Genomic DNA, 25,189 nt, shown 5'->3' on the forward strand with positions numbered 1-25,189 from the left:
CCCTGCTGCTCCCGACTGTGAGCCCGCTGTTGGGTAAGGACCGTCCCTATATATTGCCAACTTGTACTTCCCAAGCACTTAGTACAGTGCTCTGCACACAGTAAGCGCTCAATAAATACAATTGAATGAATGAATGAATGACAATCTAAACATTTTGGTTTAGAATCCAACCTGCGCTCACACCCTCAGAGCTGAACTCTACGAGAGGAAAGGCCGAGACATGACATTTCCCTGAATCCAATAATTCATGCTGCACTGCTGTCATCTGCCCCCTCCAGACAGATCCACAGCACCTATATATGTATATATGTTTGTACATATTTATTACTCTATTTATTTTACTTGTACATATCTATTCTATTTATTTTATTTTGTTAGTATGTTTGGCTTTGTTCTCTGTCTCCCCCTTTTAGACTGTGAGCCCACTGTTGAGTAGGGACTGTCTCTATCTGTTGCCAACTTGTACTTCCCAAGCGCTTAGTACAGTGCTCTGCACACAGTAAGCGCTCAATAAATACGACTGATTGATTGATCCCTTGTCTTCTTAGAATTTAGGTGAATGTAACAGTGCCTGGCACACAGAAAGCGCTTAACAAACACCATAATTATTATTATAATTATTATTAAGTAGGAGGCTTGTAGGGCACGGAAATGGGCAAGGAGTCTGTCTTTAAAATAGCATGCAAAGTGCACAGTTGTAATTTTTTTAAAAGAAAAATCACTGTGGCTCAAAAACTACGAATCCCAGGGAACACTGTACTGTTTAAACACGTGGTAACTTGTCTCTCGGTGAACAACCAATGGAAGGTGATGTTTTCAGGAGTCTCGGATAACATCTCACAATATTAAAACACCCTGGAGAGCAGTCCTGGGTGAGAAGCAGATTTCACAGCCCGTTGCATCTGTCGTTCTCAACTTCGTCTGTTGAAATGGATGCAATACTGAACTGTAGGATGGAAGATTTAGAAGATTATTACAGCTTGTTGGGATGTGATGAACTATCTTCGGTAAGAGAGCACTAGCTATTACTATCTTCGAGGTTACAGTGATGTAGCTTAAGGACTCAATGCTAATGACCCTAAAGCTTTAAAATTAACTTAAAAAAATAGATCAGGATTTTCATATAATCTGGGATTTCTGTCTTAAATGCTGAAAAAAGGAGCCCGGCTAACTAGTAAATTTAACATGCGCGGATCCATTTCTGTAGTGCTATACAGTCTGCCAAAAATGCACAATAGAAGCCTATTTTCTGCAATATTTCCATGCAAAATTATGACGTGTGTTTTAAGTACGTTTATTAAAATAGCTTGAGGTGTTTGGCGTCACAAATACAATATCATTTATAAAACTATTTCCTGATATCACCACATATTTAGTTCTAAAAATTCATGGTAATTGAAACAAAACATTTGTGACTATCTGCTCATCCTGCCCCAAGAAAGGGTAAATGTTTAAGTAGGCTCATCCTTCTTCCTAAGCCAATTTGGCCTGACATTTTCCTAATGACAAAGTCAGGATTCGATTTTTCTCAGCTTTGATGTAAGTATAGTGGGAGGCATAGGCAATTATATTAAGCGTGTTAAAATCTCTCATATCTTTATCGTGGTGAACGTTTCATTATAGTTCATGTTTTCAAAATTAGAAATAACCATGAACTAATCCTGCGTTTCAATTAGCTTTATGTTAAATATTTTCCTCCAAGAAGTAACATATTTTTCTTCGGTGGTGCATTTGCTTGTACTCTGAAAGTTTGTCCAGTGAGGATGTTTGTCATAAATTGGTTCAATACTATTTGTTCATTCTTTCATTCAATCGTACTTATTGAGCACTGACTATCAATCAATCAATCGTATTTATTGAGCACTTACTGTGTGCAGAGCACTGTATTAAGCGCTTGGAAAGTACAATTCGACAACAGATAGAGACAATCCCTACCCAACAACGGGGTCACAGTCTAGAAGGGGGGAGACGGACAACAAAACAAAACAGACAGGCATCAATAGCATCAATATAAATAAATAGAATTATAGATATATACACATCATTAATGAAATAGAGTAATAAATATGTACATATATACACAAGTGCTGTGGGCAGAGAGGGGGGTAGAGTAGAGGGAGGGAGTAGGGGCAGTGGGGAGGGGAGGAGGAGCAGAGAAAAAGGGGGACTATTTAATACAGTATGGTGCTGTTGATTTCACTTTAAATCAAAATAAGCCTGCCTAATATTCTTTTAAAAATACAACAATAACTTTCCAAATTCAGTTATCACAGGATCACTGAATGGTTAATTTCAACTAAGTATCTTTGATAGTTATATCTTCATATCTATTTATTTATTTCTTCCGCCAGTCTCCTTGTAGCATTTCCTGTTCAATCTCACAAAATGGTTAGTTTTTGTAGGTTTCATGGAAAGGATTCATTTTTTTAAACTGTAATGGTATAAATGACTTTAGTGTCATGATTATCTACAACACAATAAGCAGTAAGTTAAAGAAAACTAGAAATGTCATTCTCTCATCATCTCGCATCTTTCATAAACAAATATCTCCTCATAGAGAAGCAGCGTGGCTCAATGGAAAAAGCACGGGCTTGGGAGGCAGAGGTCATGGGTTCGTATCCCACCTCCCCCACATGTCTGCTGTGTGACCTTGGGCAAGTCACTTCACTTCTCTGTGCCTCAGTTCCCTCATCTGTAAAATGGGGATGAAGACTGTGAGCCCCACATGGGACAACCTCATCTCCTTGTGTTCCCCCCAGCACTTAGAACAGTGCTTTGCACATAGTAAGCGCTTAACAAATACCAACATTATTATTATTATTATTATTATTATTATTATTATTATTATTATAAACATCTTTTCTTTGTGGGAAAACAAAGAATGAAAAGCTTCAGGGAACTCCCTTCCAGCCTCACATCCTGGAAATAAGGCCTAAACATCTTTGCCTTCTGCCCCGTGTTCTGTCTCTGGATAATGCTGTCTCCAACTGGCTGAAGTCATTTTGAATGATAAATTACATCAAGATAGGAAACTCATATTTCTGAAAAATGAAATATGCTTGAATCTTATCACCATTTTCTCATGTTTGTCCTCATCCTTCCTTCTCCTAGGTACCGCTTTCTTTTCCTGTTTGCCTTTTTAAAATGAGATCTTTTCTCTCCCTTTTTAAATAACTACAGTATCTCAATTTTCATCTTCAATTTTCTATGACATATCCAAAATTTTATTCAAATCACATAGCTGATTCAGACTTTCTTGACTTCGAAGCTTCCTTAGTTTTGAATTATGGAATTGCCAAAGTAAAAAAGTCTCGGAACAAGAACTCTTATTTGATGGTATGATGCTACAACATAGGCTATGTAGAAGACGTGCTTGGAGTAATGCCCTTGAGTATCCCCCACCCTCATCTAGGGCAAGAGTTCCAGCCCTCTACCTTTGCAGAAACCTTTCACTTGGCATATTCTACTTTTGTCACTACCAGAACAATTGTAGATGGAGGTGGAACGTTCTGGGAGAGATGCGGCCATGGTATCGCTATGGCGTAAGACAAGACATATCTTTGGCTTGGCTCCATTCAAAGGGAGTTATAATCTATTCTCCTTTGTGAGAGAGGGAGGTTGGAGGTGGAAGAGAAGAGGAATGATGGGCAGATGCAGAAATAAAGTACAGAGATAGATAGGAGGCCTTCCCAGACTGAGCCCCCTCCTTCCTCTCCCCCTCGTCCCCCTCTCCATCCCCCCATCTTCCCTCCTTCCCTTCCCCACAGCACCTGTATATATTTATATATGTTTGTACATATTTATTACTCTATTTATTTTACTTGTACATATCTATTCTATTTATTTTATTTTGTTAATATGTTTGGTTTTGTTCTCTGTCTCCCCCTTCTAGACTGTGAGCCCACTGTTGGGTAGGGACTGTCTCTATATGTTGCCAACTTGTACTTCCCAACCTCTAAGTACAGTGCTCTGCACAGAGTAAGCGCTCAATAAATACGATTGATTGATTGATTGCTTGATTGATTGATTGATCAGGGACAGAAAGAAAGGTCAAAGGTTCTTTCATCCCAGCTGGACAGGAGGAAATACATTCCAAGGAAGAAAAGGTCCAGAGCCAAAGGCAGCCTGCTAGAGAGTTGTGGTGGGGAAGCCTGAGAGTTGATAAATATATCTACTTCATACTGCTCAAACCCAGGCAAGGGACATCTAGAGTTATCTGTGCTTGAAAAAACTACCAAATTTCTTATTCTGATTAGTCTTTCTTATTTCTTTCCTTTTTCCTCTTAGTAAATAGTCCCTAATTTTTAACTTAAAAAAGAAATCACTGAATTGATCTTTAAAATACCAAGTTTTTTGTATTACAACTCTCCCAAGTGCTTAGTACAATGCCCTGCAGTTAAAGTGCTCAGTAATTGATTGATTAATTAAAATAAATCCTGAGGGAAATATGTACTGGTTTAGGTTCATGTTTGGGAGACACAGTGGCATTGAAAAGTATTAGCTATGGCTAAAGCGTAGAATCCCAGCAATAAGAACCTATTTAAAGCAATCTTGACCCTTCCAAATGCCAGTTTGAGAGATATGTCCAAACCACCTGATGGTAGCAGCTGTAAAAAGAGAGTTTAAGGGTGTTGATTGAAGATTTATGAGTTCTGCACTATGAACCTTATCATCATTGGACCAGAGATCTTATTGGAATGCAGGCCAAGTTATCAGTCTTGGCACATATCCTTCAGTTTCTTAAGCCTGTTCTCTTTTTTTTCTAATGGTATCTATTAGGTGCTTACTATGTGCTGGACACTATACTAAGCACTGGGATAGATACAAGGTTGGACACAGTCCATGTCTCATGTGGCGCTCACAGTCTTAACCCCTATTTTATAAATGAGGTAACTGAGTCACAGAGAAGTTAAGTGATTTGCCCAGTATCACACAGCTGACAAGTAGCGGAGCAGGTATTAGAACCCAGGTCCTCTGGCTTCCACTTGGTTATGCTGCTTTACTCTCTGGTGAAGAATAAACAGTGACTGTAAGCTCCTTGTTGACAGGGAATATGTCTACTAACTCTGTTGTACTCTCCCAAGTACTTAGTACAGTACTCTGCACCCAGTAAAAAGTGCTCAATAAATACTAGTGATTGATTGATTGAAATAGCCCAAATTGCCGCAAAGTCCAGCACCTGAAAGGTGGTTGAGATATAGAGGAACTGGATGATCAGTGTTTTGACTAATTGACTCATGGATAAACTAAACTGGACAGTTGTTCTCTTCGTGTGTAATCATCCTTTAGGAATCCCTACAAAAGACACATTTGATGCTCTGTAGAGTGACAATATTTATATTAAGCTAATAAGATCCTTGGCATGTCATTTGAAGTAGGCAACAAGATAGATAGAAAGAGTATTACTTTTAAAAAGTGTTTTTTACTTAAAGACACCGGAAGTCAAGAGGAAGAAAATAGTTTAATGGAGAAAAGATTTAAGGTTAAACTTTGAGAAAACAAAATAGACAAGTCAAGTTTGTTTCTACATCAGTTTTAGTAAGGTGCTCTGAATACACTTTCTTTGTCACAGAAACCTTTTCCTTATGTAAAATGTTAATATCCTCTTTTTAGGTTGAACAAATCCTTGCAGAATTTAAGGTGAGAGCCCTAGAATGTCATCCTGACAAACATCCTGAAAACCCCAAAGCAGGTATGTATCTAACAAGGAATCAACCCAAGATGTTCCTTCCACTTTGAGAAAATTCATTCAGTGATATAAAAGCATTCAGTAAAATTGCATTTCTTGGTCCTTCATTTTATGGTATGGCTGCACCTGGAGGCTGCTAAAGGTCCAGACTTTTTGAACCCTGAACTTTGGTCTTCTAGGTTATTTTGTATTTATATCATTCTTTCCTATTATGTCTATTACCAAATCTTTACCCACCTTTTTTTTGGATTGTGAGCCCCAGTAGGGGCCAGGACCTTGTTTCCCTCTTATATTTTCTTTCTCAGCACTTAGTACTGTGCCCTGGACACAGTAAATGCTCAGTAAATGCTATTGGAGCAAAATTATCTAACTGCAGTGCTTTCAACATATCAATTAATCAATGGTATTTTTTAAATTTAATTTAATTTAATAATGGCATTTATTAAGCGCTTACTATGTGCAAAGCACTGTTATTTTTTTGAGAGTTTACTGAATGCAGAACACTGTACTAAGTGCTTGGGAGAGTATAATATAACAGAGGTCGTAGACCTGGGATTTCTTACTTGAATACTTGGTCTTGAAGATGTTTGATTGTATCGTCACCGAGCCAAATGTTTGATTTTATCATCGAATATTTTCTCGTTATCAAAGTAAAACTTAGAGATTTTGCTTTTTGGCCTATTTCATCTTGATTGGGATGAAAAGCTCTTCCTATTTCAGTTAGGATTCAACATTTCTGTGGAGTTCCGAGAGTTATTTTAAGATTACTATCATGATTTCAATGTTGGTTCAACTGGCTGGTTGACTCTTGTTTATTTACAAAGGGGATCTACTTATCAGCGTGTTTTGTTTTTTTTTTCTACAAAAGTAGTCCTGTAACTGACAACCTCTAGGCCAAGCCTGGCTGTGATCAGTAGGGGAAGGGCTTCAGTAATATTAGTTTTGGAGGCTAGAGGTAGGGGAAACTATCAGGGGAAAGCTGGCTTTTAAAATTCTTCTACGCCTCTTTTCTTAGCTTAGGTGTTTCTCCTTTGCTGTGACAGTTAACATTTATTAATTACTGGCTGCATTAACAAAGGTCTTGACTTCTTCCAGAAAGTGCCCTGAGTACTCATTAATTGAATCTTAAGTATGCACCCAAAGTTCCTGAGTGCATGATTTCTTCCTCATCAGTAAAATATAAGCAATACTTAGGGGAGGCCTAAAAATAATCTCTTTGGGGTAGGAATTAATTTGTTTATCATTATAAAGAACATTGAAATTCTTCAGTAAAAAGAGAGACACAAGTTAAATACCATTTTTAGGCATATTTATTTAAAGCTAGCTTTCTTCGAATAGCATTTTTTTCAAAGAAGCACAAAGGGGTAATAGAAAACATTTCCTAGTTGTAGCATAACATGAATCATAGTGTCACTTCTAGTTGCCATAGTGATGGAGTTTTTTTCTATGCATGAATCTTCTTGTTTATTGAAACACTAAACAGTATAAATATTTCTTAAAGTGGAAAGGTTCAGGCATATTAATATTTTCCCTGGTCAAACCGGCGGCCTTGGATAGATGTCAGTCACTGGGCATAAACTAGTGCTTACGAATTTATTCAGTTATCTACTATCAAATGAGGGTGACTATTTGGGAAGCTTAAATGTTTCTGAGTATTTTAGAGTTTGTTTATAAATGGTATAAACTGATTTAGTTTTTTAAATCCTGTACTTCAGGTTGTGTTTTTTTCAGAAATGACTTTAAAAATCAAATTCACAATCATTGGCCACATATCTCAAATTCTTTCTTATTTAACTGAAAAGCTTTGTATTCTTCTAAATGATGAAAGAAATAGTTTTGTTTGATTTTAAAAGTCAGTAGTTTTATTCCTGCACTTCAGAATTAATATCTTGAAGCTGGTGTTTTGTAGGGATATTTGTGCCTCATACTCTAAGAGTATTATGGGAATAGTTGATGATGATGATGATGGAGAAAGCTTCACTGACATTATTTTCAAAGAGGTAAAACTACCAGAGCAGGAAAAAATTGAGCTTTTGCATTACTTCTTCTTTTAAAAAGCCTGTTATTTTTATTTTAACATCTTACTAGGTAGGTAGACCTTACTAGGTAGGAAGGTCTAACTGTTAAGTATTTTTCTTGTTTGCTTTAAATGTGCTGGTCTAATCTCTCCAGGTTATCCCCCCCAGTTGCCACTTCAGCACTTTGGAGCCAAGAATAATAATAATAATATGGTACTTGCTAAGTGCTTACTATGTACCGAGCACTGTTCTAAGCGCTAGGATAGGTACAAGTTAATCAAGTTGGACACGGTCCCTGCCTGACATGGGGCTCATACTCTTAATCCCCATTTTTTACATATGAGGTAACTGAGGCACAGAGAAGTTAAGTGACTTGCTCAAAGTCACACAGCAGACCAGTAGTGGAGCCGGGATTAGAACCCGTGACCTTCTGTCTCCTAGACCCGAGCTCTATCCACTAGATGTGAGAAGCAGTGTGGCTTAGTGGAAAGAGCACAGACTTGGAAGTCAGAGGTTGTGGGTTCTAATCCCTTCTCTACCACTTGTCCGCTGTGTGACTTTGGGCATGTCACTTAACTTCTCTGTGCTTCGGTTACCTCATCTGTAAAATGGAGATTAAGACTGTGAGCCCCGTGTGGGCCAACTGATTACCTTGTATCTATCCCAGCGTTTAGAACAGTGCTTGGCACATAGTAAGCACTTAACAAATGCCATTATTATTATTGTTATTACACCTTGGTGTTACAACTGCCTGCAGGATTTATGAACATATTTTACACATCCTGTTGCTTAAGCACTGACTTGCATACATATGCTCTTTTCTTTCCTTCTATCTGCAAATTATTTTAATGTACATTGAAATTATTTTAGTGTCCATTGCTCTTGTTTTAGTGTAAGGTTCCGGAGGTCCGCTATCATACTTATTTACTCTTTGGTACCCTTCCAAGTGCTTAATACAGTGCTCTGTACACAGGCGACATTCAGTAAATGCTATTAATTGATTGAAGTTGAAAATATAATGGAAAAATTTTGATTATGGGGATGTAGTCATAATCTAGTCTAGTCCCGGTCAGCCCTTCCATGTTGAAACGGAATTTAAAATGTTGGCTACTTGTCTGTAGCTCCCAGTAGCAGTCACCTAAAAGAGAGCTTATATTGTGAAAGTCATGTGACTGAGCAAACTACTTCATTCTCTGCAGGACTGTGAATCTGGGAGATTTGGTGCAATCACTGAGATTCAGTTTTAAAACCTTTGCATTTGCAAATCAAACTCTTTGTCCCATGTTGTCTAATCTCTGACACAAGTACAATCCTGTTATTCATAATTTATTTCATTAAACAGGAATTAAAAAAAGCAAATCCCCTGTGTTCACAAATCAAAAGAGTGGAGGGTGAGTCATCTGAGTAGTGTCTTTACAACAGGCTTTCTGCATCATTTGCTTAAACAGGCTATTAAATAAGCTTCATTTTTCTAAGGTTGGAGGATGTTTGCATTATGTGATTCATTTAATTATCTGACGTATTGAAGGACATATCAAACAAAACTTGTTTTTTTTTTAAATGTAATGATGAAGGTTGGGGATGCTCTACAGGAAACATTATCAATCATTTGATTTACAGTTATCAGTGTTATTCAGTGGTTGACATCAGAGCTGTTCCAAACATTTTGGAGAACCTGTGTAATAATGACGGCAGTAATGCATAATGCAAAGGTTGACTCACAGAGGAACACGTAAATCTTCACAGTGCTGCACAAATAGTAACCGGTAACTGCATCCATAGTGACCATTTAATGAAGATTTTTTTTTGGTGGAGAAAAAGGCTCTCATTCATATCACCTGTCCAAACTCTTTGAATGGGTTGTTCTACATGCCCTACCTTCACTTCCTTTCCACCAGCTCTCTCCTTCACTCACAGCAGTCAGTTTTTTTCCCTCCTCCACTCCTCTAAGACTGTATTTTTTAAATGGCATTTGTTAAGGTCTTACCTATGTGCCATATGCTATACTACGTGCTGGGGTCTTGTCTTGTTTTATTCTGTTAAGTTGTCTCCAACCCATAATGACACTACAGCTACATCTCTCCCAGAACTCCCAACCTCCAGCTATAATCGTTCTGGTAGTATATCCATAGAGTTTTCTTAGTGGAAATATGGAAGTGGTTTCCCATCTCTTCCTTCTGTGCAGTAAACTTGAGTCTCCTACCTCGACTCTCTCCCATGCCGCTGCTTTCCAGCGCTGGTGACTTTTGTAGCAGATTGCCTTCCACTCGCTAGCCACTGCCCAAGCTCGGAATGGAATGGATATGCCTCTGCTTGACTCTCCCTCCCGTAGCCAAGACTGGTAGAGTACTGGAAAATCTCCAGGTGCGACCCTGAGAGGGGGAGTGCTGGGGTATGTAATAATAATGATGGCATTTGTTAAGCGCTTACTATATGCAAAGCACTGTTCTAAGCACTGGGTGTACAAGCTAATCAGTTTGGACACAGTCCATGTCCCACATGGGTATCACCGTCTTAATCCCCGCTTTACAGATGAGGTAACCAAGCCACAGAGAAGTGAAGCGATTTGCCCAAAGCCCCACAGTGGACAAGTGGCGGAGCTGGGATTAGAACCCGCATCCTGTGACTCCCAGCCTGTGCTCTTTCCATGCTGCTTCCCATTTTCCAAAGTCACCAGTGACCTCCTCTTAGCCAAATCCAACGGGCTCTACTCTGACTTTTCAGTCGTCTTTGTCACCATTGACTATCCCTTTTCTATCAGATCTTGATTTCACCAACTTGATACTAACCCTAGTTCTCCTACCTCTCCAACTCATCTTTCTCAGATTCATTCACTGGCTCCACTTCTCAACCCTCTACTCTTCGGTGCATTCAATTAATTGAGGAGTTGATCTGATCAGATTTTCAGCTGCCAACTAGTACCGTCCCCTTCTTCTGGAAACATCTTATCATGGTTTTACTCACACTATCCTCTCCTGGTTCTCCTCCTATCTCTCTGGCCATGCATTCTCAGTCTTTTTTGCGGGCTCCTCCTCTGTTTGCAACCCCTAACTGTGGGAGTCAATTAAGGCTCAGTTTTGGGTCCCTTTCTATTCTCCAACTACACCCCATGGCTTCAACTACCAACTCTATGTGGATGAGTCCCAAATCTACATCTCCAGCCCTGCTCTCTCCCTCCCTGCAGTCTTGCATTTTCTCTTGCCTTCAGGACATCTCTGCTTGGATGTCCTGCTGATACCTCAAACCTAACACGTCCAAAACAAAACTCTTCATCTTTCCGGATCTGCCCGGATCATTTCTCTACAAAAATGTTCAGTTCATATTTCCTCACTCCCCAGGAGCTTCCAGTAGTTGCTCATCCAGCTCCGCATGAAACAGAAAACCCTTACAATTGGTTTTAAAGCACTCAACCACTTTGCACCTCCAATCTTACTTCCCTGATTTCCTACTTCAATCTTGCCCCCACACTTCACTCTTCTAATGGCAACCTACTCATTGTACCTCAGTCTCATCTATCTCACCACCGACCTCTTACTGATGTCCTGCCTCTGCCCTGGAATGCCCTCCCTCTTCATATCTGACAGACCGTCACTCTCCGTAGCTTCGAAGTCTTATTAAAATCACATCTCCTCCAAGAGGCCTTCCTCGACTATATCCTCCCCTCTCCCTTCTGCGTTGCCCATACACTTAGATTTCTACCCTTTATTCACCCAACCCTTAGCCTCGCAGCACTTATGCACATATCCATAATTTATTTTAATGTCTTTCTCCTCCTCTAGACTGTAAGCTCCCTTGAGTGGCCAGCATACAATTAATTAAGTGCTCAATTAATATAATTGATTGATTGATTGATTGGATGGCTTTCAAACCTCCCTCCCTAGCCCAGAATTCTGCTTTTCAGCCTCACATTTCCTCTTGCCTTCAAGATATCAATCAATGATTGGTATTTATTGAGCACTTACTCTGCGCAGGTCACTATACTAAGTGCTTGGGAAAATGATAATAATGGTATTTGTTAAGCGCTTACTGTGTGCCAGGCACTGTAGAGTTGGTAGCTGCAATTCCTGCTGACAAGGAGCTTATAGGTGACAGGGAGGAGCTTACCCAACATGGGAGGCCCACCATTGATAATGATCAAGAAGGTGCTGGTGTCCTGATGAATGGAAGTATAATGAAGGGGATAGGGCTAATTCAGCATATTGGTTGATCCTGAAAAGTTCTCTGTGAGTCCCAGGGAGATTGCAGGTCAGAGCCTAACAAGGTATAGCAGACTGTCTGAATCAAAGACGTCTTCTGTGCTTCATCATCAGAGGCAGAAAAGCCCGTATTCAGGATTAAAAGACAGAAGAAAAAGAATGTTTATATTATTATGTTTTTCAGTGGAGAACTTTCAGAGACTACAACAGGCAAAAGAGATTCTGACTAACGAAGAGAGTCGGGGACGCTATGACTACTGGCGACGGAGCAGAATCCCTATCCCGTTCCAGAAGTGGGAAGTGCTGAGTGACTCGGTCAAAACGGTGGGTTTCTCCCCTTTCCAGGGTTGATGGTGCATTCGGGGAGCTTGGGGTGGCTACAGAGCCAAGTCTTGGGGCAGTTTCAGAGCTGGGAGGGCTGGAAGGTAATGGAAATGCTAGAACGCTACATAATGTTTTCCCCTTATGCTCTTGTTGGGTGGGACTCTGTGTGGACAATATGATCGTCGCTTCAGGAAAGTTTCACACAAGGATACCCTCCAACGCACAAAATTCAGCAAAGCACAGTGCATAAGCCCCCTTACACATTTGCCTCAGACACACAAAAAGATATTTTATTCAGAACTATATTCAGTGATGCACCCCTTTACTATACATTTCCCCAAAACCCACATTTCCTGAGAGTCTTCTAGCTATATGGTCACTCCCTGAAAACACACATCCTTGGCACACATCCGCACAGCCACACAGACTAACACACGAGACACTTGCCAATGCACAGACTTACCTAAATGCAAACATATGTACCCTTCATTTCCCTTTCTTTCACTAACACTCCCCCATTCACCCAGACACACCTCAAGAGACACTCAGACTCATCCTTCCCCTTCACCTCCCCAGCCCGCTGACTCTTCTGTTCACTCTCCTTTCTGACAGTCCCGTTAAAGATTATACTGGATGATATTCGATTGGATTGGGTTGCCAACATTTTGGAAGACAGGGTTAAAATTGAAAGGAAAGTGGCTGAAAGGAAATGGCATTGATTGGTTAAGACAGGGCCAGAGGAAGTAGTTCCTACACTGGTTCAGTCCCTATTCTCCTTTAGACCCATGGGAGGTGCTGATAATAATAATAATTATGGTATTTGGTAAGTGCTTACTATGTGCCAAGCACTGTTCTAAGCGCTGAGGTAGATACAAGGTCATCAGGTTGTCCCACATGGGGCTCACAGACTTAATCTCCATTTTACAGATGAGGTAACTGAGGCACAGAGAAGTTAAATGACTTGGCCAAAGTCACACAGATGATAAGTGGCAGAGCCGGGATTAGAACCCGCAACTTCTGACTCCCAAGGCCATGCTCTTTCCACTAAACCATGCTGCCTCTCTAAGCCACGCTGCCTTGGGAATTAGTGTTCCCATACTAAAGCGAGGCAGAAAGCACACAGAATATTTTCTTCATCTTTAATTTGTCAAAATGATTTTCCCCAAGTGGAGCTATCAAAAGCATTACCATTTCATTCTTTATTAATAGGGAGTATATAAAATGTATAGCACTTTCTTTGGGGCTGTGGGTCATGACACCCATCTGGATTGTACCCATTGAAAACCAAGACATGTACCTGCTCTTCACTTCTACTTGTCTTAACTTCAGTGACATTCATGTGAATTCCAAACATAAACATTAGGGGCTTGGAGCAACTTCAGTATGAGGATAGACTGATGAGATGAGGACTGTTTAGTACAGAAAGACAAAGGCTAAGAAGGGACAAAATCTACAAAATCATAAACAAAATGGGCAGGATGAACGTGGAATTGTTTTTGTAAGCAAATCCCTCAACACCGGAATGCAGGAGACCACACTGAGGATTAAAGGTGGCAGGTTTAAAACAAAAACTACTGCTTCACTCAGCAAATGGGAAGCATGTGAAATTTGTTACACAGGAAATTCCGCAGGTTCAGAGAGCCTGGATAAATTCACAAAATGAGAGTCCCATAATAGGTTACTAAAGGGAAAGCTAATGGGGCATTTTAAGGTTTGAGAAGGATGAAATAGATACATGGATGATGGGTCCTTGATGGATTATTTCCGGACAAAGTCATAGTAATGAGATTTGGATGTCAGTTAGGACGCCCGCCACCACAATTTCCACAGCGTCGTTTTGATGACTCTGATGGGGACATTACTGATTTGGAGAGAGAATTAGTCTGACCCGCTGTGGCCCTGCACTTGGTCTTGTTAGAATGAATCAATCAATCAATCAATCAATCGTATTTATTGAGCGCTTACTATGTGCAGAGCACTGTACTAAGCACTTGGGAAGTACAAATTGGCAACATATAGAGACAGTCCCTACCCAACAGTGGGCTCACAGTCTAAAAGGGGGAGACAGAGAACAAAACCAAACAAACTAACAAAATAAAATAAATAGAATAGATATGTACAAATAAAATAAATAAATAAATAGAGTAATAAATATGTACAACCATGTATACATATATACAGGTGCTGTGGGGAAGGGAAGGAGGTAAGATGGGGGGGATGGAGAGGGGGACGAGGGGGAGAGGAAGGAAGGGGCTCAGTCTGGGAAGGCCTCCTGGAGGAGGTGAGCTCTCAGCAGAGCCTTGAAGGGAGGAAGAGAGCTAGCTTGGCGGATGGGCAGAGGGAGGGCATTCCAGGCCCGGGGGATGACGTGGGCCGGGGGTCGTTGGCGGGACAGGCGAGAGCGAGTTACGGTGAGGAGATTAGCGGCGGAGGAGTGGAGGGTGCGGGCTGGGCAGCAGAAGGAGAGAAGGGAGGTGAGGTAGGAGGGGGCGAGGTGATGGAAAGCCTTGAAGCCCAGGGTGAGGAGTTTCTGCCTGATGCGCAGATTGATTGGTAGCCATTGGAGGTTTTTGAGGAGGGGAGTGATATGCCCAGAGCGTTTCTGGACAAAGATAATCTGGGCAGCAGCATGAAGTATGGACTGAAGTGGGGAGAGACATGAGGATAGGAGATCAGAGAGAAGGCTGGTGCAGTAGTCCAGACGGGATAGGATAAGGGCTTGAATGAGCAGGGTAGCAGTTTGGATGGAGAGGAAAGGGCGGATCTTGGCAGTGTTGCGGAGCTGAGACCGGCAGGTTTTGGTGACGGCTTGGATGTGAGGGGTGAATGAGAGAGCGGAGTCGAGGATGACACCAAGGTTGCGGGCTTGTGAGACGGGAAGGATGGTAGTGCCGTCAACAGAGATGGGAAAGTCAGGGAGAGGACAAGGTTTGGGAGGGAAGACAAGGAGTTCAGTCTTCGACATGTTGAGCTTTAGGTGGCGGGCAGACATCCGAATGGAGATGTCCTGAAGGCAGGAGGAGATGCGAGCCTGGAGAGAGGGGGAGAGAGCAGGGGCAGAGATGTAGATCTGGGTGTCATCAGCGTAGAGATGATAGTTGAAGCCGTGGGAGCGAATGAGGTCACCAAGGGAGTGAGTGTAGATTGAGAACAGAAGGGGACCAAGCACTGAACCTTGGGGAACCCCCACAGTAAGAGGATGGGAGGGGGAGGAGGAGCCTGCAAAAGAGACTGAGAAAGAACGACCGGAGAGATAAGAGGAGAACCAGGAGAGGACGGAGTCTGTGAAGCCAAGGTCAGATAGCGTGTTGAGGAGAAGGGGGTGGTCCACAGTGTCAAAGGCAGCTGAGAGGTCAAGGAGGATTAGGACAGAGTATGAGCCGTTGGATTTGGCAAGCAGGAGGTCATTGGTGACCTTTGAGAGGGCAGTTTCCGTGGAATGAAGGGGACGGAAGCCAGACTGGAGGGGGTCGAGGAGAGAGTTGTTGTTGAGGAATTCTAGGCAGCGAGTGCAGACAACTCGTTCAAGGAGTTTGGAAAAGAATGGTAGGAGGGATATGGGACGATAACTGGAGTGTTGTCCTACCTTTTTTATGGTATTTGTTAAGTCCCTATTATGTTCCAGGCACTGTACTGAGCTCTGGGGTTGATAAAAGCTAATCAGGTTGGACACAGTCCATGCCCCACCTGGGGCTCATGATCTTAATCCCCATTTTACAGATGAGGTAACTGAGGCCCAGAGAAGTGAAGTGACTTGCCCAAGGTACACAGCAGACAAGTGGTGGAGCTGGGATTAGAATGCAGGTCCTTCTGATTCCCAGGCTGGTACTGTATCCAGTAGACCATGCTGCTTCTCAGCTACTTTTTCAGCTACAATTAAATATGTGCCTCATAATTGTTTCAAACTGGTCTCTTAGATGTACATGTTTTTTTCCCCCTGATACCGCCTTACCGTTTTTTACTTTGGTAACTGCTGATAGTTTGAAAATCGTCCTCCTCATCATGTTCTCCTGAACTAATTTGGCATCCTTTCAGATTTTTTTCTCTCACTTTCTAACCCTCAAACTTTATTTTATACTATAACTTGATCAATTAATCAATCCATCACATTTATTGAGCAGTTACGATGTGGAGAGCTCTGAACTAAGCACTGGGAGGGTACAGTATAACAGAGTTGGTAGACACATTCCCTGCCCACAACAAGCTTACAGTCTAGAGGGTGAAACAGAGATTAATATAAATAAATTATGGATATGTACATAAGTGCTGTGGGGCTGAGGGAGGGGTGTATAAGAGGTGTAAATCCAAGTGCAGGGGTGCCACTGAAGAGAGTGGAAGAAGAGAAAATGAGGCCCTAGTTGGGGAAGGCCTCTTGGAGGAGATGTAACTTCAGTAAGGCTTTGAAGGTGGGGAGAGTGATCGTCTGTTGGATAGGAAGCGGGAGGGCATTCCAGTCGAGCAGCAGAATGTGGACAAGAGGTCAGTGGCCTGATAGATGAAATTGAGGTACAGTTGGCATTAGAGGAATGAAGTATGTGGGCTGGATTGTAGAAGGGAATTTGGGAGGTAAGGTGGGAGGAGGCAAGGTGATTGAGTGCTTTAAAGCTGATGGCCAGGAGTTTCTGATTGATGTGGAGGTGGATGGGCAACCACTGGAGGTTCTTGAGGAGTGGGGAATCATGGAGTGAATGCTTCCGTAGAAAAATGATCCAGAGTGAAGTGCGGACTGGAATAGGGAGAGAGAGGCAGGGAGGTCAGCGAGGAGGCTGATCCAGTAATCTAAGTGGGAAAGAATAAATGCTTGGATTAACTTGGTAGAGTTTGGATGGAGAGGAAAGGGTGGATTTTTAGCAATGTTGCTAAGGTTTAATCGGCAGGATTTAATGACCAATTGAATTTGTAGGTTAAATGAGAGAGATGAGTTGAGGCTAACACCCAGGTTATGGGCTTGTGAGACAGGAAGGTTGGTGGTGCTGTCTAGAGTGACAGGAAAGTCATGGGGAGGACAGGGTTTGGGTGGGAAGATAAGGAGCTCTGTTTTGGACATGTTAAGTTTGAGGTGTTGATGGGACATCCAAGTAGAGATGTCCTGAAGGAAGGAGGAAATGCGAGACTTCTGCGATGGAGAGAGAGCAGGGCTGGAGATGTGGATTTGGGAATCATCCACATAGAGGTGGTAGTTGAAGCCATGGGAATGAATGAGTTCTCCAATGGAGTGTGTGTAGATGAAGAATAGAAGGGGCCCCAGAACTGAACCTTGAGGGACTCCTACAGTTAGGGAGTGGGAGGCAGAGGAGGAGCCCATGAAAGAGACTGAGAATGAGCAGTCAGAGAGAGAGGAGAAGAACCAAGAGAGGTCAGTGTCAGTGAAACCAAGGTAAAATAATGTTTCCAGGAGAAGGGGGTGGTCAGTCAATCAATCAATCGTATTTATTGAGCGCTTACTGTGTGCAGAGCACTGTACTAAGCGCTTGGGAAGTACAAGTTGGCAACATATAGAGACAGTCCCTACCCAACAGTGGGCTCACAGTCTAAAAGGGGGAGACAGAGAACAAAACCAAACATACTAACAAAATAAAATGAATAGCATAGATATGTACAAGTAAAATAAATAAATAAATAAATAAATAGAGTAATAAATATGTACAAACATATGTACATATATACAGGTGCTGTGGGGAAGGGAAGGAGGTAAGATGGGGGGATGGAGAGGGGGACGAGGGAGAGGAAGGAAGGGGGTCAGTCTGGGAAGGCCTCCTGGAGGAGGTGAGCTCTCAGTAGGGCCTTGAAGGGAAGAAGAGAGGTAGCTTGGCGGATGGGCAGAGGGAGGGTATTCCAGGCCAGGGGGATGACGTGGGCCGGGGGTCGATGGTGGAACAGGTGAGAACAAGGCACGGTGAGGAGATTAGCGGCAGAGGAGCGGAGGGTGCGGGGTGGTCGACAGTGTCTAAGGCAGTTGAGAGATAAAGTAGGATTAGGTGGAGTAGAGGCCATTAGATTTGGCAAGAAGGAGATCATCGTTGACCTTTTAGAGAATGGTTTTAGGGAGGAAGCCAGATTGGAGGGGGACAAGGAGAGAACACGAGGAGAAGAAAAGGAGGCAGCAGGTGCAGGCAACACACTCAAGGAGTTGGGAGAGAAATGGTAGTAGGAAGATGGGGTGATAACTGTAAGGAGCCGTGAATTCAATGGAGGATTTTTTTAAATATAGGGGAGACATGAGACATGAGGACATGGGCTACAGGTTGGCGGTGAGAGAGACAAGATTGAGGTGCAGTGAGTAAGTTGGCATTCAGAGAACAAAGTATGAGGGGTGGGCTGAGGCAGGAAATCATGGAGGTAAAGTAGGAGGTGGCAAGGTGATCGACTGCTTAAAAGCCAGTGGAAGGAGTTTCTCTTAGATGCAGAGGTGGATGGACAAACAGTGGATCAATCAATCAATCAATCGTATTTATTGAGCGCTTACTGTTTGCAGAGCACTGTACTAAGCGCTTGGGAAGTACAAGTCGGCAACACATAGAGACAGTCCCTATCCAACAGCGGGCTCGCAGTCTAGAAGGGGGAGACAGAGAACAAAACCAAACATACTAACAAAATAAAATAAATAGAATAGATATGTACAAGTAAGATAAATAAATAAATAAATAGAGTAATAAATATGTACAAACATATATACATATATAAAGGTGCTGTGGGGCAGGGAAGGAGGAAAGATGGGGGAGATGGAGAGGGGGACGAGGGGGAGAGGAAGGAAGGGGCTCAGTTTGGGAAGGCCTCCTGGAGGAGGTGAGCTCTCAGTAGGGCCTTGAAGGGAGGAAGAGAGCTAGCTTGGCGGATGGGCAGAGGGAGGGTATTCCAGGCCCGGGGGATGACGTGGGCCGGGGATGTTCTTGAGGAGTGGGAAAACATAAACCAGATCAGGTTTTTTGTAATTAGATTTATGATTAAATCCTCTATCCACTAGCTACATGCTAATTCACAAGGATGTCAGCAAAGATGTAGCTCCAGCAAGCATTCCGCCCTTGATGTGCAATAAATTTGTAATTCGTAATAAATAAGCATTGATCTTTGTTCTACTCAACAGCCGCAATATCTGTTCCACTTGAAGGTCTTTTGAAGCATTGGACATTGTTTCTTAGTTTGCTGGTTATTTCTTCTCATTAATGGCATTTCAATTCTGTCCCGTGTTACTTCTGTTTAATAACTCTTTAGCTCTTGTATGTTCTGCCGTTTTACAGTGTATTCATCCCCTTCCAGTCAAGGAAATCAGGAAGTGTTGCTCTTCTGATGAGAAAATTATCAGTATGACTTGCCTTTTTGCAATATGAAATTATCCGTACTAGTATCTAAGATTTTTGGTGGTTTTGAAAGATATTGTTGCCATAAATAACCGGAGTTTGTTTTTAAGTTCTTCTGTACTCACCTATAGTTTCACACATAACAAGTCTCACTACTCATTAATAGTTTTCAGGAAGAAGTGCTTAAAATGATCTGTGAATTAGATGCTTTATATTGTCCAAAGATATTAAGTATAGTGTAACCATGATGATAATGAGGTGAATAGGACTACATTAGTCTTAATTTCAGAGAACATATAAAGCAGGGTGGCTCAGCGGAAAGAGCACAGGCTTGGGAATCAGAGGTCGTGGGTTCTAATCCTGACCACCACTTGTCTGCTGTGTGACCTTGGGCAAGTCACTTAACTTCTCAAGGCCTCAGGTCCCGCATCTGTAAAATGGGGATTAGGACTGTGAGCCCCATGTGGGACAACCTGATGACCTTGTATGTACTCCAGTGCTTAGAACAGTGCTTGGCACATAGTAAGCGCTTAACAAATACCACCATTATTATTATAAAAATGTATGCATGGATACTTTCTAGAAAGACTCCCTGATTATCAAATCTCAATCATTGCCTCCTCGAAAACTATTCATGCCATCTCTGTGTAGTTCTGTTTATTAATTTGGCAGTGCAGCTCTGTGAGAAGGAGGAACGTCAACAAGAGTAGACTTTATCATGTAAATGTTGACTAAACAGCTTCAATCTAAATCTGTTTGTGCAGCATCATGCGATCGAGGAAGCTCCGTAGCTTTATTCAGAAAACCAGTGAAACTGCCCAAGCCTTAAAGAAAGAGAAGCAGATTGATTCATTAAGTAATGAATGAATAAATGAATTCATTAAGTTATGAGAAACAGCGTGGCTTATTGGAAAGAGAACAGGCTTGGGAGTCAGGTCGTCAGTTCTAACCCCTGCTCTACCACTTAGCAGCTGTGTGACTTTGGGCAAGTCACTTCACTTCTCTGTGCCTCAGTTACCACATCTGTGAAATGGGGCTTAAGACTGTGAGCCCCACGTGGGACAACCTGATTACCTTGTATCTACCCCGGTGCTTAGAACAGTACGTGGCACATAGTAAGCCCTTAACAAATACCATCATCATTATTATTAATGAAATTCAAATGTTAGCATTTGTCTTGGGACTATTGTTCCTTCTCTGGCTGTTTTTTTAATTGGGTTTCTTCCTGACACTCTTAAACTTGCAATTTGTAAAGGTAGTCAGATAACATTTGAGTTGCTTAGTGAATATATTAGGAGTGTAAATTTGCCATTACACCTTGGCGAAAATTGTCAGAAAAATACGTTTAAAAGGTCACCATCTCCCACATCTTGGATCATTTGCTAGCAAAAGATTTAAGAGTGATTTCACTTATAGAGAGAAAAAGTTAAAAACATGCTAAAATATGCCCAGAAGATCTTGATGTGGACACCACATTGTTCTTTAGGCTCCTGGGTACCCATTATATTTTGTTTAATTCAAATAAAGAGATGGTACCCTTTTCCCTCTCTGAACATTTCATTGTTTTGCTGGACTGATTTTTCCTCTTCCTTTTAGTTTGTAAGCACAACTTCATTTTGGGGTTTTTACTGATGCTCACGGAATAGGGGTGAGTCATTCTAACATCTCTCAGTTTTGTGGAGGTCAGTGATGCTCTGCAGAAACACAGGCTCTCTGAAAAGATGATTTATATTGATAAAGCTATGTCTGATTGAACTGTTCCATTTTGAAGAGTTTGCCCTTTAATGATATCACAAGGCATCAGAGGTGTTGCCCCATGGGCTAAAGGCAGCTTGAATGCTTTCTCTGCTTGTCTTCTTTGATCAGAATTTCTAGTAGCAGAAGAATAATGATTAGCTATGTCCTGTCAAATCAAGTCTGAGAAATAATAATAATAATAATAATGGCATTTATTAAGCACTTACTATGTGCAAAGCACTGTTCCAAGCGCTGGGAAAGATATATATAGTTGAGAAGCAGCATGGCCTAGTGGAGAGAACATGGGCCTGGGAATCAGAAGGACCTGGGTTCTAATCCTGACTTCCACCACTTGTCTGCCGTGTGACCTCGGGCAAGTCACTTCACTTCTTTGGACCTCAGTTATCTCATCTGTAAAATGGGGATTAAGACTGGGAGCCCCCCATGGGACAGGGACTGTGTCCAACCAGATTTGCTTGCATCCACCCTAGCGCTTAGTACAGCACCTTGCTTAACAAATACTGCAGTTATTACTATTATTATTTTATTTCTGACCTCTATGCCAGGGTGAAAGTAATAATCGATTTATATTGGAACATGAGGGGCAAGGCCGAAGGATTTAAAGGACTCCTCCTGACGGCAAAAGGATGTCAGCAGCATGGCCACAAACGTTTCTGTTTCTCCCTCTTCCCCCGCCCGACCCCGGAGCTGGCTAGCCAAGCAGAAGCAGACAGATGTCTGCTTGACCCACTGCAGTTTTGGGGTGCTATGCAGTGTTGGGACCAAGCCTAGTCCTTAGGGTATACGCCAGGGAGAGGAAGACCAGCCCCTGTGTTGCCAGAGAGTCCCTGGTCCAGGTGACTTGGTGTGGACAAAGCCAGTAACAGACACAGTGAAATCATTCAAAATGGAACATACACACTGGGCAGTTATTCATTCATTCAATCGTATTTATTGAGCGCTTACTGTATGCAGAGCACTGTACTAACTGCTGGTATTTGTTAAGCGCTTACTGTGTGCCAAGCACTATTCTAAGTGCTGGGGTAGATACAAGGCAAGCAGGTTGTCCCAAGTGGGGCTCACAGCCTTAATCCCTGTTTTACAGATGAGGTAACTGAGGCACAGAGAAGTTAAGTGGCTTGCCCAAGGTCACACAGCAGACATGTGGCGGATCCGGGATTAGGACCCACGTCCTTTGACTATCAAGCCCAGGCTCTTGCCACTAAACTGTGCTTCTTCTCTATTCTTATGCTCATGGCCCAGTCTGGGTCATTCCACCTTACTTCCACTCCTGCCTCAGTGAGAAGAGCACCCTTTCATTGGGGTGAGCACTGAGCACAGGTCTGTCATGAATGGGAAGCAGCATGGCCTAGTGGATAGAGCACGGGCCTAGATGTCAGAAGGACCTGGGTTCTATTCCCGGCTCCGACCTGGGTTCTAATCCCAGCTCCACCACGTGTCTATGTGTTGACCTTGGGCGAGTTACTTCTCTGGATCTCAGTGACTCGTCGGTAAAATGGGCATTAAGACTGGGAGCTCCATGTGGGACAGAACGGGACATTAGTTTGTATCTACTCCAGTGCCTACAGCAGTGCTTTACGCATAGTAAGCACTTAACAAATGCCTTATTATTATTAATAATAATAATACTCAGGGTTTTCCCTGATTTTTCCCCACTGGGACTTCAGGGGCTGCAGCTAAACTCCCCCTTCATTCTGTGAAGCAGGATGTTCTTCAAAGGTACCAATCAATCAATCAATCAATCAATCGTATTTATTGAGCGCTTACTATGTGCAGAGCACTGTACTAAGCGCTTGGGAAGTACAAATTGGCAACACATAGAGACAGTCCCTACCCAACAGTGGGCTCACAGTCTAAAAGGGGCGGGGGGGGAATCCACCGGGTGTATGTTTGTTTCAGTGGATATCTACGAGGGCAGGTGGGCTCTGGGTGCTAGTCGTGACCTGGAACGTGGAGGTACAGTGTTGCGGGCTTTCACTGACCAGACAGGATTCCCAAACCCTGTGTCAACTCAGAGTGCCTCAGAGGCTTTGCAGGGATACTGCCCAGCCTGGCCTGGCCTGGATTTAGCTAAACTTCTCAGGATGCCCCCAGAAGCCCCTCTAATTTACCATAAGGTTCATGAGCCTCTTACACCCTCCGTCTTGTCTCCAAAGGAAAGCATTGGGGGTAAATTGTCCATCAGGACCCAAGTGGGCCAATGGCCCCAGGAAATGGCAGTCAAGCTTTTCAGGGGCAGGCAGCATGTTGCTCAAGGTTACTGCGTCTTGATGCTTTGCACTGGGGGAGAGGTGTTGGAGGTACATCCATGGGCCTTCTTCATTATGCATCAGTCCATTCTCTCCCACCTGCCCTTACCTCACTGATCTCCTACTGCAGTCCAACCTGCATACTTTGATCCCCCAAAGTCAGCCAACTCACTGTCCCCCTATTTTGTCTGTCTTGCCGCTGACCCCTTGCCCAAATCCTCCCTCAATCGTATTTATTGAGCGCTTACTGTGTGCAGAGCACTGTACTAAGCGCTTTGGAAGTACAATTTGGCAATATATAGAGACGGTCCCTACCCAACAGTGGGCTCACAGTCCCTCTAGCCTGTAACGTCCTCCCCCTTCATATAATAATAATTATGGTATTTGTTAAGTGCTTACTATGTGCCAGCCACCATTCAAAGCGCTGTGGTAAATACAATATAATAGAGTTGGACACAGTCCCTGTCTCACATAGGGCTCACACTCTTAATCCCCACTTTAGAGATGAGGGAACTGAGGCACAGAGAATTTAAGTGATTTGCCCAAGGTCACGCAGCAGGCAAGTGGCAGAGCCGGGAGTAGAACCCATGACCTTCTGGCTCCTAGGCCTGTGCTCTTTCCATTAGGCCATGCTGCTTCATATCTGAAAAACCTCCACTTTCCCCATCGTCAAAGCCCTCCAAAAGGCCTTCCCTGACTAAACCTTCACTTCCCCTATTCTCTCTTTTTTTCGCATTACCTCTGCACTTGGATCTGTACCCCTCAAGTACTTCGATATTCACCCCACCCCAGCTCCACAACACTTAACCTGCTGTTATTTATTTTAATGTCTGTCTCCCCGCTCTAGTCTGTTCTCCCCTAAAGTACTTAGGACAGTGCTCTGCACACAGTAAGTGTTCAAATACTGTTCAAATGTTCAAGTGTTCAAATACCAGTGATTCATTGATTATCTTTCATGAGACGGAGCAGGTCGTATTTTTCCCCCAGTCAACAGTCAGGGGCTCTATGCAGTCAAATGTCTGTCTCCCTCTTCTAGACTGTGAGCCTGCTGTTGGGTAGGGACCGTCTCTATATGTTGCCAACTTGTACTTCCCAAGCGCTTAGTACAGTGCTCTGCACACAGTAAGTGCTCAATAAATATGATTGAATGAATGAATGAAATGAAGTGGATTGACGAAGATTTTCACTGCCACTTCTCCTAAGCAAATATAAGTTTAAAAGTCCTCTTTTTTTGTAGCTCACTTTTCCTTGAGGAGAATGAAGTTCATTATATACAGTAACCAGTGTATTCTTGCAAGTTTTTATTAATATACTGTTTTTTGAGCCAATTCGATCTGTGCACAAAGTGCTTAGTACAGTGCTCTGCGCACAGTAAGCACTCAATAAATACGATTGAATGAATGAGTGAATGAGGCCGATAGCATTAGCTCATTTTACAGATGGGAAAACTGACAGGAGGCGATTTGTATTTCTGGGGCATAGGTTGGCTTATATTCCCTCCCTTACCTTCCCTAGGTGTTGATAGAGCTGGAGGAAAGGGAGCTTATTTACTCTCCCCGCCTCGGCATCATTCACAGTTTTACAATTGAAGCTACTTCCAGCCACTTTGGTGAGCCTGGAATGGTTGCAAGTCAGGGTAGAAGTGGCGTAGAATTGA

At 42.6% G+C, this 25,189-nt stretch overlaps 1 protein-coding gene and 1 non-coding gene across 2 annotated transcripts in view; one reads left to right on the top strand and one right to left on the bottom strand.

Annotated features, from left to right (window-relative positions):
- The first annotated feature begins 855 nt into the window (after positions 1-855).
- DNAJC12 (DnaJ heat shock protein family (Hsp40) member C12) overlaps positions 856-25,189 on the top strand; it is a 39,948-nt gene continuing 15,614 nt past the window's right edge. Inside the window, exons 1-3 of the mRNA XM_038744049.1 lie at positions 856-1,007; positions 5,614-5,692; positions 12,088-12,227. Coding sequence (XP_038599977.1) covers positions 930-1,007; positions 5,614-5,692; positions 12,088-12,227 — 297 coding nt within the window. The 5' untranslated portion in view covers positions 856-929. The remainder of the gene's footprint in view (positions 1,008-5,613; positions 5,693-12,087; positions 12,228-25,189) is intronic.
- On the bottom strand, positions 9,952-10,089 carry LOC119926019. The gene has a single exon (XR_005449938.1). It is a non-coding gene; the product is annotated as a small nucleolar RNA SNORA7 (small nucleolar RNA).

This window comes from Tachyglossus aculeatus, chromosome 3 (assembly GCF_015852505.1).
Source record: "Tachyglossus aculeatus isolate mTacAcu1 chromosome 3, mTacAcu1.pri, whole genome shotgun sequence".
Classification (NCBI taxonomy): domain Eukaryota; kingdom Metazoa; phylum Chordata; class Mammalia; order Monotremata; family Tachyglossidae; genus Tachyglossus; species Tachyglossus aculeatus.